Source organism: Salvelinus namaycush, chromosome 19 (genome assembly GCF_016432855.1).
Source record: "Salvelinus namaycush isolate Seneca chromosome 19, SaNama_1.0, whole genome shotgun sequence".
NCBI classification, from domain to species: domain Eukaryota; kingdom Metazoa; phylum Chordata; class Actinopteri; order Salmoniformes; family Salmonidae; genus Salvelinus; species Salvelinus namaycush.
This window is the reverse complement of record NC_052325.1, coordinates 19,911,866-19,927,758: the sequence shown is the minus strand read 5'-3', so window position 1 is coordinate 19,927,758 and position 15,893 is coordinate 19,911,866. Positions and strand designations below refer to the sequence as shown.

General features: G+C 41.2%; 1 protein-coding gene across 1 annotated transcript in view; it reads right to left on the bottom strand.

The window, feature by feature from the left end:
• LOC120063928 (von Willebrand factor C domain-containing protein 2-like) overlaps positions 1–12,714 on the bottom strand; it is a 33,624-nt gene extending 20,910 nt beyond the window's left edge. The window contains exon 1 of the mRNA XM_039014238.1: positions 12,325–12,714. Coding sequence (XP_038870166.1) covers positions 12,325–12,714 — 390 coding nt within the window. The remainder of the gene's footprint in view (positions 1–12,324) is intronic.
• Positions 12,715–15,893: the final 3,179 nt, after the last annotated feature.

Genomic DNA, 15,893 nt, shown 5'->3' with positions numbered 1-15,893 from the left:
ATGGAAAGATTCACTTTCTGATGAATGAGGTCTTTAAGGCTGGATCATATTTCTTAACAGATTACAGGGCATCGTCCGTGATCAATCAATGGTTAGAGAGTCCTTACTTATCAAAGAGTTTTATTATTGACAAGGCATCTACAGATGTAGTATCTTAATTTGAGCCAGTTTTCTCCAGCAGGAAAATAATACAGCAACAGTAAATGTGAATTATTATGTTGATTACAATTAATGGACATTTTTTGTAGTAGTTGATACATTTTACATTAGGGCAAATTAAGTATGACATTTTAAAGTGGAAATTACAAACTTTAAAAGACTTTTTAAACCTTGAATAGACTACAAGTTTACATTTCCTGCTGTGCAAGGAAATTCTCATCAACAAAATAGTGATCAAATGAAGATCCTACATCTATACAGAATGTAACCCTGAGACACTTGCACAAAAGATTGATCACATTCCCTATTCCATGATCAGTGAATTAGTAACTATGAGACACATAAAATGTTGGACAAGGTGGTGATACAGTCTGATCTGTGAGATCAAAACTTTAGTGTTTCTCTCTTGGCCTGTGTTTAGGAGAAATATAATACCCTTTTCACATCCTGGCTCCGATACATCCTTCCTACATTGTCCTTTCCAGCACGGTTCCAGCAACTATGTTGAATGCAACTATGTTAACCAGGCCAGTGCATCATGGCTTAGCTCGGCCTGGCACTTGGCACAGTAGTGTGAATCAACCCTCAGAGATATCTCCAACCTTACAGAGATGAAACCTGCCTTGTGGGTCTTAGATATACTGCTTGTGTTCCAAAACCCCAGTGTTTCTCTAATGGTCCCTATGTCTGCATGCCTCTTTGTTTAGAAGAGATATCAGAGAGATCTCCAACCTTAAAGAGATTGAACCTGCCTTGTGGGTCTTAAAGATATAGATCTCTGTTGGACTCCTTCCCCGCCTGCTGTGTTCAGTAAATGCGGAGCTATGCATAAAGAGCCAGGACGATGGCCAAGGAAATGCCACCGCAGCCCACGCCAAAGGTTAACCAGCCAGCCCTGTCAGCATCCTCTTAATTGGGGCTTTGATCAGAAGCTACCGACACCATTCAATTTTTTGTTTACTCTGCTGGGCACTATGCAGTCATCGTTTTATACAGTAATTCAAAGAGAAATTATACTTTCATGTCTTTAATACTTTCATAAATAGGCACTTTCATTCTGGCACAACTGTGGTGATTATAGCTTCCTCAAGTCATCAGATGCCTGTCACTGATCAACAACCCCAAAACAGTGATCTGATCAAAGCTTCAAAGCTGTGGTCAATGGAAATTCTTTGCTACATCAATTATTTATCTAAACTATCTGAAAAAGGCGATTTTCATTGACCATCCACAGTTTCCCCTCTGTGGTCTGCCTCCCCCTGTAATTTCTCTGTTCAGTTGAGAGAATCAATTGGAACAAATGAATGGTTTTTCAAGAGGTGTGAAATGTCCTTCCCTCTCGCCGGGCCCTGCCACTCAAGGTTAGTGGGGATGTGAGGGTGAGCTGCACTATTGATGGACTTGATCTCACATCAAACCAGCAGGCTTTACTTACAGGCCTCTCTCTCCCTGAGGGGAGCATGGATCTGCATCCCAATACATGCCTAAGAGGCTTTGTCCGCTCAACACCGATCCAGCCAGGCTGAGTTCCAAATGTCACCCCATTCCCTTTATAGTGCAATACCCTATGGGCCCTGGTCAAAAGTAATGCACTATAAAGGGAATAAGGTGCCATGGGACGCGCCCCCAGTCACTGATCACAATGGATTAAGTACACAGGTTTAAAGGGCTGATCGCTCACAACCTTATTAGCAACACACTGCTTTACTTAAGTCCCCCATACTAATTAGCTAATGTCATGCTCTTTTTGGAGATCTAAAAGCCTTGTAAATGATATGCAGTCTAAAATTAGTGGCAGGTGTTTCACTGGGGTGAGCAGTCACATTGTGATTGAATTGAATTGAGTTGAAGAATGTGATCAAGGACAAAGGTGGAATATGGAAAATAGTATAATCAAATCAATGAACTGAGCTATTCGAGAGATGAGATTTCTTACAAACAAAAATGACAAAGTTTGCTTGTCAGACTAAAACTGACACAGTTTGGTGCCCACTAACCACGTTTCCATTCACAGTTTTTATGCAAGTAAAGTCATTTCTTATATATAAAAAAAACCTGTGATGGAAACAGGAAGTTTCGGTATAATTTTATAAATGTCGACAGATAATTTGTTAGTTCGACATGGTGGGATCTTTTTGTGTTAGTAAAATTAATTATACGAGAAATGGAGGTGGAAACAAAGTAAATTTGAAGTCACGCAACAATATGGTGTGTGGTCCTCCTACTACAACGTGGGAAACCATGCAGTTTATTAGGCTACAGATGAAATAAGTTATGATGAACTTCACAGGGTGGTGAAAGTACACGGTGATGAGCTTGATGCTGCTTTCCAATAACTATTGAGAGTCTTATTCTGGTGACATGACGAGCGATACTTGACTGCTATTTGACAAATAATAATATTCTCGCTCTCATCCATAATAATCTCATTTTGTAGACTAGCTAACCCGCACGGCCTACCCGCACTGTATCTGCTAGCTGTTGGCTAGTGCGCAGGTTCCAAGACCAAAGCCAGAGTATGCACATTTGCTATTTAACGTAACAGTTTTGTGAAAAAACTATCGGTAGTTGAAAAAGTGATGGAAACACATTGAACTTTAGATTTTTATTCGGTACATCATTATTTTTGTGTGCGTACTACGTCATCACGCACTGATTTTTATCCACAACAAGTCCATTTGGTGGAAACACATCTTTGGTTGGAAAATGTGCATATTTTCTTTATGCAGATTCTAGAATATTTGCATGAAAATATTTTGCCTATTGGATTGAAACCTAGCTACTGTCTAACTTTTATATCAAACTTTAGGGACCATGGTTTGCTGGGGAACGGAAATGGAACATTTGTATAATTTGATTTAATGCTAACCATCACACAAGTTGATGATTGGGGACACATTACATGTAAATGAAATTAATGCCATTGGCAACCGCAAGCACAATGAATACTAAAGTATAATGGAAACTACCCAAAACTCGAAGGAAAATTATTCGGCTGTACCCATAGGATAACCCTTTTTAGTTCCATGGAAAACCATCTGTGGAAAACCAAAAGGAATCTTCCTGGAACCAAGATTTCACATTCTTAAAATAAAGTGGTGATCCTAACTGACCTAAGACAGGGAATTTGTACTGGGATTAAATGTCAGGAATTGTGTTTAAATGTATTTGGCTAAGGTGTATGTAAACTTCCGACTTCAACTGTAAGCTTGTTTTTCTCCGAAGTTTGTAAACATTGTAAATGTAAACAAACACTGTATAGCCTCATAACATGGTTAAAACAATACATTTTATATCATGGACTGTCTGTCCTTGCATCGATAGCTCTGTCTATTAATCTGAGAGTGGTTCATTTCTCATGGCCCACCCCTCAGCTTTTTACCAAAAACAGAGGCAGGGCAACCATTTTGTTATTGTTTCATCTGTGGATTTGCCCTTTAAACAAGATAAAAGTGTCACCAACAAAAAGGTAAACAATAGGCCTATTGCAAATGCAGCATATGACATTAATTTTTTCACATGTTAATACCACTTTTAAGTTGCGCTCAAAGCAGGCCATTCCATGAGTGCAGCATTTATTTTTCAACTTGAATCATTGAGCCCAATCAGTCCTCCATGACAACAAAATCATAAACAACAGAGTGGGGCTGGCTAATAAGTCCTTAGATTTGGGGTTATGCTCAGGTAAAACAATTTGGCTAATCTAGACTTCCATATTTCAAAGTCCTATTCTTGAAGATCAAGGGGTACAACATTTATTGGAATGACTGGAATTCAGATTTTAATGTAAAGATATCATTTAATCATATCATTATATGTGGTAGAAAGTGATGGGTTAGAAGAAGCCTACATAACCAACCCATAAAGCAAATTTTTTACATTCATATATTTGGGCTTCCGCAGTAGTTTAAGGCATTGCATCTCATTGCTAGAGGCATCACTACATACCATTTTTTGATTCCAGGCTGTATCACAACCATCCGTTATTGGGAGTCCCATAGGGCGGTGCACAATTGGCCTAGCGTCGTCCAGGCAAGGGTTTGGCCGGGGTAGGCCGTCATTGTAAATAAGAATATGTTCTTAAAGGATCGGTCCGCCCCCAACGGGATAGTTGAGCAAACATAGGCTAATGTGATTAGCATGAGGTTGTAAGAAACAAAACAAAAATCCCGGGAAATAGACATGTCTGATATGGGCAAAAGCTTAAATTCTTGTTAATCTAACTACACTGTCCAATTTACAGTAAGACTTGCCTAGTTAAATAAAGGTTAAATAAAAAATATATATGGCCAGCAATATAAACTTTAACATAGATTTATCTTGCAAAAGATGTTGTTCAATTGATAACATACCAAAAATCGGTAACATACCGATTTTTGTCTTCTTCTAATGCCTATTAAGGGGAAAGTAATCTGAAAGTAACTGAATGTAATCAGATTACATTACTGAGTTTGGGTAATCTGAAAGTTACGTTACTGATTACAATTTTGGACAGGTAACTGTAATGGATTACATCTAGAAAGTAACCTACCCAGCTCTGGACAGCCTATAGGGAGGAGGTCAGAGACCTGGCAGTGTGGTGCCACAACAACAACCTCTCCCTCAACGTGAGCAAGACAAAGGAGATGATCGTGGACTACAGGAAAAGGAATGCTGAACACGCTCCCATTCACATCGATGGAGCTGAGGTGGAGCAGGGCGGGAGTTTCAAGTTCCTTGGTTTCCACATCACCACCAAACTATCATGGTCCAAACATACCAAGAAAGTCGTGAAGAGGCCACAACAACACCTTTTCCCCCTCAGACTGTAAAGATTTGGCATGGGTACTCAGATCCTCAAAAAGTTCTAGAGCTGCACCCTTGACAGCATCCTGACCGGTTGCATCACCACCTGGTATGGCAACTGCTTGGCGCTGCAGAGGGTAGTGCGTACGGCCTAGTTCATCATCCAGGACCTATATACTACGTGTTGTCAGAGGGAGGCCAGTCACCCAAGTCATAGACTGTTCTCTCTGCTACCGCACGCCAAGCGGTACCTGAGTGCCAAGTCTAGGTCCAAAAGGCTCCTTAACAGCATCCAACCCCAAACAATAAGACCGCTGAACAATTAATCAAATGGCCACCTGCACTATTTGCATTGACCCCCCCCTTTGTTTAGACACCTCTACTGGCTGTTTATTATCTATGCATAGTCACTTTACCTCGACTAACCTGTAAGCACACACATTGACTCAGTACCAGTACCCCCTGTATATAGCTTCATTATTTTCTTAAAACTGCATTGTTGGTTACAGGCTTGTAAGTGAGCATATCACGGAAAGGTCTACACCTGTTGTATTCGGTGCATGTGACAAATAAAATTGGATTTGATCTATACACATCTTCACTGGAGGAATTTACACAAGATATACTAGGAATGATATGATACTGCATAAGGGTTGGTATGTTTCTTGACACTATAATTAAGAAATAAGTCTTGATATATACCAGGGCTAAGGGCTGTTCTTATGTACAACACAACCCTTAGCTGTGGTATATTGACCATATACCACAACCTCCTGAGGTGCCTTATTGCTATTATAGACTGGTTATCAATGTAATTAGAGCAGTAAAAACACATGTTTTGTCATACCGGTGGTATAGGGTCTGATATACCACAGCTGTCAGCCAGTCAGCATTCAGGGCTCAAACCACCCAGTTTATAATAACAAATATGAACCCTGTAAATAGTGTATATTGTTTTTTATTGACAGGGAGAGAAAAACAATGCTCTAACAGCAGATTAGGGAGGCACCGTGGGATTAAGCTGCTCATCTAGCTAGCCTACTGTTTCTAATATAACATTTCCTATTTCACATCAGTAAAAAAGGCATTACAGTCCCAATATGCATGACTATTTAGGGCATATGTCTGCATGATTTTGTTTATGTTTGTCATGTCAGAGCTACTGTACTGTATTCAGCTCATTGTGTATCCCCCAGGTGTTCCTCCTGTCACAGGTCTAAGATATGTTCTGAGATAAAAGTTGGTACAATTCCTTCTCATGCTTAGAATGATTGCTGCATTGTCCGACAGAGTTCTATTAAACACTGCTGGGGGATATAGGCAACAGTATGTGAGTGAAAAATGGGTCTATCTATGCAAGCGAATATCGACTTATTCTTGACTCAATCCTACTCTTCCAATCTGTAGGTTCAACTGACTCTCTCATAGCAAAATTAAATGAGCAGCGCTACAGTATACTGTAGGTAATGTTTACAAGCCACTGATAAGAATCACTATTGGTCAGTATAGACAAGACATGTCCATACCAAGACTAAATAATAATAATAATAATTTAGCACATTTCTACAGCACTTTTCATAACAATCTTAATGCGATTCAAAAGCAAAAAATAAACAAGCAATACATCATCATGAGTAGTTTAGCTATAGTTAGGTAACCAATAGGCCATGTCTTTGAGTCCATCCTCCAAAGAGAGAGATGGGAAGTTCATGGCTTGATCAGAGGAAGTATGGTCAGGGAGATGGTTGATGAAGAGTCTGGTGACAATCATGTAGAAGGCTACTCTGGGAACTAGCATGAGTCGTGTAGCTACTGGACTTATCCTCCTTCACAATGTATGGCACCTAGTTGGGTAACGCATCAGCAGCTTTTGGTGCCAGAAAGCTCACCACACACAGTTCAGAGTACTAGCCAGTCGTCCCAACCACAAACCCTCTGCCTCAGCACTGCATTAATTTACTGCATCTCACATTCTTCTCAGGCTTCAGGTGACTCTTAAATTGATGTTTTCAAAAGATCAGGAACCAGCAGCCAGGTGAAACAAAAAAGCTGGTACAGTGTCCAGATGCATCATTCGAACAAAAACAATTGGCTAGCTAACCAAGCCAAAAATAGTTGACCTGCCAGTCTATCTGCAAATCTGTGGGTAAAAACCACCAGAAATATGCACTAAAACTCAATGTTATCAAAAACAAAACAGCTGATAAAAAACAAATAACAAATAATTAAATATGTACACATTTACAGGAGTTCTCTGTTTAAGCTCTCTGTTTAGGCTGGTGCCATGGCAACTACAGAACAATAAATATATGACTCTGCCATCTTCTCTGGCTCTCACCCGACTGACACATACCCCTCCAACACTGACAATGTGCTTCAGCCTCTTCCATCATGTAATGTCCGACCAACACGACTAATTGCCATGATTAATCATCATATAAATATATCAGCCCAGTTCAGGCCTTAAGGTAGGCCTGGGTATGCGTAGATTTTATCCAGTATAATAGGCCAGTATAGTAGGCCAGCCTACCTCAAGCGTGGTACAGCTCCAACCATGGCTCAAAGCATTCAGTTTGCCATTGATGAATGTGCTTGGGGAATCTCCAAGCCCATTGATAAAGTGTGAGGTGCCTGTAGTTGTGCAGCACAAAGTGTCATTACTAATCAGCCATATCCGTTACGCCCCCACTGTCACAGCCAAGATGCTTGAGACGCTTGAGAATCTTGGCCTGGAGAATGGATAAATACATAGGCTAGACGCCGACCAGATTATCTAATATAATCCCATTTTGTCCATTTCTAATCCACAGAGTAGGCGTAGGCCTGAATACAAGATACCATGATTTTCTGCATCATAAGACGTGCACATTTACATCTTTCCCTCTGCCGCCAGGTTCAGGCCCAGCCTCTCCTCTAACCTTAACCCCAACTTTAACCTCCCCTCTGCAGATTCAACACCAGTTCCAGCACCAGACCGAGTCACAGCACCAGAATACTGGAAAAGGTGCAGAGGAGGGACCCAACATCTAACCTTCACCCGGAGTGAGCGGACCAGGGGAGTGCCACCATTGACATCCGGGTCTAGGGCTCCCTTGTGTGTCTGCTTCCTCCTCAGGTTGTCCTTTCTCCCCTCTGCAGGCCCAGTTACAGCACCAACTCAGTACCCGGTTTCCAGCACCAGTCCCAGCACCAGACCACCAGACGAAGAGGAGGGACCAAAGATCAAACCTTCACCTGGTGATCAGGCCACAGGAAAGTAACACCATGGACCTCTGGGTCTAAGGCACCTTTGTGTTTTTGCTTGCTCCTCAGGTTGTCCTTCCTCCCCTCTACAGACCCAGATCCCAATCCAGCACCTGAACCAGCCCCAGTTCCTTGTTCCTGTTTTTTACTGGTCTCCAGTTTTCCACCCTGGTTCCAGCACCAACATGACTTCCAGTCCAGTCCTGGCCCCAACACCAGCAACAACCCTGGACACAGCAGTGACCAACCACAACTGCCACCTCCATCCAGCAACTGCCAGCCCAGCCCAGACCCCACCCACAACACAAAGACACAGACACATTGTGGACTGACTGATGGACAGATTGCTTTTGTTTTTGCTTTTCTTTGATTAGATGACCATTTGGTTTGCCTAATTTGACTTGATAGCTTATTGTTATAATTATTTATCATTTTGAATTTTGAAAAACCAAATTAAAGGACCTTAAAACCTTTTCAGGGTTCTTACCTAACCTTAACATTTCAAGGTTCTTGCTATGTAAACAGTTTGGGGATATTATGGCATAATTTTGACTGGCAAATGACTCCTAATCCCAATTTGAAGTTTCTGCTGAAGTCAAAATCTGGCGTATTAGGTAAATAGGACAGATGTCAAATAATGCAATAAGTTAATGAGTTCATGTTGCACTATGACTATCAAATCAAATCAAAATGTATTTGTCACATGCACCGAATACAACAGGTGTTAACCAACAATGCAGTTCAAGAAATAGAGTTAAGAAAATATTGACAAAATAAACTGAAGTAAAAGTAAAATAAAAAGTAAGACAAGAAAATAATATAACAATAACGAGGTTATATACAGGGGGTACCGGTACCGAGTCAACGTCGAGGTAATTGTAATTGTAAAGTGACTATGCATAAATAATAGACAGCGAGTAGCAGCAGTGTCAAAACAAAGGGGGTGGTCAATGGAAATAGTCCGGGTGGCTATTTCTAATTGTTCAGTAGTCTGATGGCTTGGGGGTAGAAGCTGTTAAGGAGCCTTTTGGTCCTAGACTTGGCGCTCCGGTATTGCTTGCCATGCGGTAGAGGAGAGAACAATCTATGACTTGGGTGACTGGAGTCTTTGACAATTTTGGGGGCCTTCCTCTGACAACACCTAGTATATAGGTCCTGGATGTCAGGAAGCTTGACCCCAGTGATGTCCTAGGCCGTACGCACTACCCTCTGTAGCGCCTTACGGTGAGATGCCGAGCAGTTGCTATACCAGGCGGTGATGCAACCGGTCAGGATGCTCTCGATGGTGCAGCTGCAGAACATTTTGAGGATCTGGGGACCCATGCCAAATCTTTTCAGACTCCTGAGGGGGAAAAGGTGTTGTTGTGCTCTCTTCACACTGTCTTGGTGTGTTTGGACCATGAAAGTTTGTTGGTGATGTGGACACAGTCAATTAACAGCAACACTATGGTGTTGAATGCTGTAGTCAATGAATAGCATTCTCACGTAGGTGTTCCTTTTGTCCAGGTGGGAAAGGGCAGTGTGGAGTGCGATTGAGATTGTGTCATCTGTGGATCTGCTGGGGCGGTATGCGAATTGGAGTATGTCTAGGGTTTCCGGCATGATGGTGTTGATGTGAGCCATGACCAGCCTTTCAAAGCATTTCATGGCTACGGACGTGAGTGCTACAGGGCGGTAATCATTTAGGCAGGTTACCTTTGCTTTCTTGGGCACAGGGATTATGGTGGTCTGTTTGAAACATGTAGGTATTACAGACTCGGTCAGGGACAGGTTAAAAATGTCAATGAAGACATTTGCCAGTTGGTCTCTGTTTGTTGTCGGTTCGTCTTGTTCATTAAAGCTTACCAGCGTTTTTCCTGTCAGCTCCTATCGTTTCCCAGCATCTCTTTGATAGTCCTCCCGGTAATTTTACCTTTGCCTGTCCTGACCCTGTACCCGCCTGTCGTCCTGTACCTTTGCCTTACCCTGGATTTTCGACCCCTGCCTGCCTTGACCTGTCTTTGCCTGCCCCTGTTGCTACAATAAACAGTGTTACTTCGACAGTTTGCATCTGGGTCTTACCTTGATCCCTGATAGTCCTGGTAATCCCTCTGGCCCTGCGGCTTTGTGAATGTTGAACTGTTTAAAGGTCTCACTCACATCCGCTCCGAAGAGCGTGATCACACGGTCAGCCGGAACAGCTGGTGCTCTCATGCATGCTTCAGTGTTGCTTGCCTTGAAGCGAGCATAAAAAGTATTTAGCATGTCTGGTAGGCTTGTTTCACTGGGCAGCTCGTTTCACTGGGCAGCTGGGTTTCCCTTTGTAGTGCGTAATATTTTTCAAGTCCTGCCACATCTGACAAGCATCAGAGCCGGTGTAGTAGGATTCAATCTTAGTCCTGTATTGACGCTTTGCCTGTTTGATGGTTCGCTCCTTTAGCTCGGTGAGGATGTTGCCTGTAATCCATGGCTTCTGGTTGGGAAATGTACGTACGGTCACTGTGGGGACGATGTTGTCAATGCACTTATTGATGAAGCCGGTGACTGAGGTGGTATACTCCACAATGCCATTGGATGAATCCCGGAACATATTCCAGTCTGTGCTAGCAAAACAGTCCTGTAGCATCCGCATCATCTGACCACTTCCATATTGCGTGAGTCACTGGTACTTCCTGCTTTAGTTTTTGCTTGTAAGCAGCAATCAGGATGATATAATTATGGTCAGATTTGCAAAAATGGGGGGTGAGGGAGAGCTTTGTATGCTTTGTATGTGTGTGGAGTAAAGGTGGGATTTGGGCCTTGTCTTGACAAAGCAGTATATAGTTTGCGTCGGACTCATTAAAGAAAAACTCTTTGTCCAGTTCTAGGTGAGTAATTGCTGTTCTGATGTTCAGAAGCTTTTTTCGGTCATAAGAGACGGTAGCAGCAACATTATGTACAAAATGAGTTACAAACAATGCGAAAAAAACTAACAAAATAGCACAGTTGTTTAGGAGCCCGTAAAACGGCAGCCATCCCCTCCGGCGCCATTATTATACACTGTATAAATTGTAACTTGTTTTTAAGGTAACTTATGTTACTGTAAATTCCAATAAATTTGGTTTAAATCTACATTACTGTAAAGAAAGCACTTCTTTACAATAATGTACAGTAACATGCTGTACTTTTTTTTACAGTAACTTACAGGTAACTGTTTGTCAGTAATTTACCATTAAAACAAGTTATGTTTTTTACAGTGTAATATAATGAATTAAGACTAAGCTTGTTGAATCAACAATTAAAATGTTGAGTCTGTGGGCCCATATTTACACCGAAACAGTGTTAAATGTTAACTCTGCTTAGTGTAAAGTCTTATTTAAATATTTCCCAGAGTGCCTTGCCTTTCGAGTAAATTGTAGAGTTACCACCCATGACTATTTGTTAGTGACAGAGACATGGTTTCAAAGCTAATGAAATAATTCTGTTTTTTATAAATGTTTGCAATATCGAATGCTGGGTAATATGATAATGAGATGTGTATGACTTTCAGGCCATTGTACTAGGGTGAAGCTAGGCCCTCAAAATAAGGTCTTAAGAAATACGTATGATATTGTGTTAAATATATATTTTGAAAGATAACATATCCACTTAGGATGTCACTTGGTGAAGTCCATAGGACTGTAAATGGATGAATGCAACAAATATGTATCTGTCACTAATAAATACAGTAACTCTACAATTTACTCGAAAGGCAAGGCACTCTGGGAAATATTTGAATAACACACTAAGGAGTGTGTTAATTTAACACTGTCGCGGTGTCTATATAGGTCCATAGACTCAATCCTTTCATGGTTGATTGAACACTGTTAATTTAGACTTTCTTTAACAATGGAGAATTTGCTGTGTCGATTCTCTGACGAGCAGAGAACATTGGGGGGAAAACAAAATCATGATGTTTTGAGTGGAATGACTATCCAGTCAACACTGCTACATTGTTTTGATCACATTCAATTGTCACACTTAGCTCATTCTGCCTACCTAATTAAGCAACACTGCTTATAGTGTGTATTGTGGTACAAATGCAATTGCATCCAAATGAGAATTGAACATTTAAAATGATTACAAACGACTGATCAATAGACCATGCAAATTAAAACAATAAACACCAAACATCCCTACCTTAAATTCCTCCAGGATCTTGTAAGTTTTCCCCCTGTATTCACAAAAGTTTTTAACTTCCTTGCATTCAGGACAGCATCCATTGTGCTCCACTTTTGTGCACTTAGGGTGTATCTTGGGGCACTCCGGCTGGTCGCACACTGGCCCATCCTCAGTGCACACGCATGGGCAGTTCGAGTGTCCCGGGAAGAAACGCTCCCCCAGTTTGTAAACAAAGCCACTGTCGTCCACGCAAACTTTCCCCCGGTAATCGTCGAAAATTATGTTGTCGCTGTTGGCAGTTCGCTCTGCCTCGTCCGCGGTGTAATCCTCGGGACTGAGGGAGGCTGGTGACAAGGTGGCGTGGAGGACGAGGAGGACAATGCAGGTTGTTGGAAAGAGAAAGCCCATCCTTCGCCGCGGTATTCCTGTTGCAGTCAAGGAAAGGGTCGAAGTTGCATTTACTTTGCCCATTCCATTCCCAGTCTGTGTTGCACGAAGGCCAAATTAACATGCTGATGATATCATGCAAATAGAATGGGATATTTTCAGTTAGAAGTATCCACAGCAACGGACACAATCCCAGAAAAGATTTACAATCTAACACAGCAAATTCTCAAGTGTTAATTCAACACTTAGTGTTAAATTTAACACGGGTCCAGTGTGTTGATCCAGGTGTTAATTTAACACTAACATAATTCATTTAACACTCACTGATGTAAAATAACCCCAGTGTTGATGTTAATAACCAGTGTAAAATTAAGACCATGCTCATCTTTATCATATTTCCCAGCATGCTCTATTGCAGGTGGCTTTTTAGAATTGTTTATTTCAATATCTATGTTTTTGCATGTACATTGATTGGTTAATTAATATTATGCTACTCAAAAATAAATAACAAACATATTTCTCATCTAATCCAATCTGTTAGCTGGATTTATTGCACCATAGGGCCAGACTACCGCATTTGGGGCCCCGGGGCACCGACCTCCAGGGGCCCACCCACCGTTTTTGAGGGGAAATAAACTAACTTACTGTATTTCAATACATTTTGCCATGGTGCAGAGAGAAAAATTTGCATTTCTACACTTTTTGTCATGAGGGTAAGAGAAAATGTTGAAGTTTTAAAGCTAATTTCCTGCAATTCCACAGTTTTTGCCATGGGGTAGAGAAAAAATATGTTACCCGTTACTGAAATGGTTGTTCCAGTTTAGATGGTTTAATTCATTTTTCTCTGGGTGCTGCATTTGATCTTCAATGAGGTTCAGAGGGCCCCACTGAAACTGTATGAATGTAGGTCTGTTATACTTTCTACACAGTTTTGATTTTGGGTTTAGTCATTTTAAATGGGCCGGATTGGCAGTCTTTCTAAATGCAGGTTGTGGGTGAATAAAGATTCATAATGTTGAATATCCCCACTCTGGCTGTATTCCAATAGGAATTACACATCACTTTCCAAGCCAGCATAATGTGATTTGCAGGCCTGATGTAGCATGAAAACCATGAATTTCAGGCCACTGGATTAGGTAAAAATACGGCCCTCAAAATAAGATCTTATGAAAAAAGTGTTTCAGTGTGTTAATTACGTCTTATGATAACATATTTGCATAGGATCTCATTTGATGAAGGCCAGGAAATTTAATTTGATGAATGCAACAATCATGTCTGTCATTAACAAATACAGTCAAGGTTTGTAGCTTTACAATTCACTGAAAGGCATGGCACTCTGGGAAATATGAAAATAATGCTTATCACACTGTTAATTTAACACTGAAAAGTGTGGACCCATATAGACAATGTACAAGTGTTGATTTAACACTGGATAATGTTCTGTCTATTATTACATTTCTTACATACATTGCAGAATGTCAGTATTTTAAGTAAGAGAACCCCCCAATAAAAACAAGATGTGTTTACAATGAAAAAAGACATGAGGTTTTAGGATGAGTTTTACAGTGAATACATTGGGCATTATAGACTCACCGCGTTGAAATGTTCGGTTCCACTAGTTGGAGTCAGGATCAACAGAGATCCAAACCCAGTAGAATGGATTAAACACAGGATAACTTCCAGATTGACCATTGGATAAAACCAACAGGCTCCAGATAAAAATAGAATCCCCCTTCAGTTGCTGTTGTTGTACGTAAAAGCAGTTAGAAACGACACCATTTTCAGTACGGGTGACTTCGGAGCAGCGCGAGCGATGTGATATGCACACACAAATCAATCTGATACATGACTCAGACGATCCCTTATTTCCCGTAGATAAAGATAACAATAGGTAGTTGATGTGTGAAAAAGAAGCCTTGAATTTTTTTTAACGAAATTATTTTGCCTTCTATTGTTGCCAATAGGCTACTCATAGTCCTCCACGGCAGTGAGAGTAATTTCAATCAACTTCCAAATGCTGCAGGTAGATCAAAAACATAATTATGTATTGTAACATACATCCAGCAGCGAGTGCAATTGGAATAATAGACCCAAACTCTGGAAGATACACCTTTAAGAAGAGAAAAAATAACTAAAAGAAAATAAGTTTAAACCCAGCATCTCCAGTAAAAGTTAAATGTTTCGCCTACTAAAGATATTTTATTTGTCCACACTTTTCCGTGCGCACTCTCCGGGAAGAAGCAGAGAACATGGTAGCCTACCAATCATAGCTTGATGCTCGTTAGTTGAATAAGCTGAAGCGAAAAAGCCCCGATTCAAGTCCTCCGCCTATACCGCCAATTTTGTGAAGAGGAGCGTGCAGAACAGCGGCGCTTTACATCGCCCTTGTGAGTGAGAGGGGACGCATTTGACTTCAGGACCACGGACAGTGGCAGAGGGCACAGCGGCAGACAGCGTTATCTTCAGCACTGTCGCTGTTCAGTCGAGCGTCCCACTGAGCACGCGGAGATTGGAGAGCTTTCCCATCTTGTGTTGCTCCCCAGACCAGCAAGGAAAAAGCGAATGGTTTGGCGCAGCTAGATCACTCTTCAAAGAACTTGAAGTGGCATTTTATTCTATCGATATCCGGCCAAAATGCACTGAATTAATCGAAATAGCTGGATGGGGTTTGCTCTCTTAAATATCACGTGGAGCACTTTTTATTGAAAGCCTCAAAAACAGATAGCACAGTTTCTCTGTGCGCAGACGTGATTTATGCTACTGTAGCCTATGATCTAGATCACACACACATTACCATTCTTGCAGCAAATAACTGAAATAGACTTAGAGAAAAGGTGCTGTACAATGTGGCGTTATGTTCATTTGCAGAATAGGCTACACAGTAATTTCCCACGATTGAAGATCAGCACAATTCCACATTATACCGTATCTGCTCTACAGAGAACCTAAAGAGGTGCAACATTTTCGAGTGGAGGGGAGAAATAAGAATCTACAGAGCTCAGCTCCCAAGGCATTTGCTTGTACAGTACAGGGGTATGGTTCATGTCTATAATGGATATAACTAAAGGCTCTCTTCTCAGGCTGTCCCTTGGGATCTCTGGCTAACATGGTGTAAAATGTCAAGGGTGGATTAATCTCTGAGTGAAAAACATACTCATAATACCTCACTGGACAAGCAGCCACACAGAGGCATGTACCAT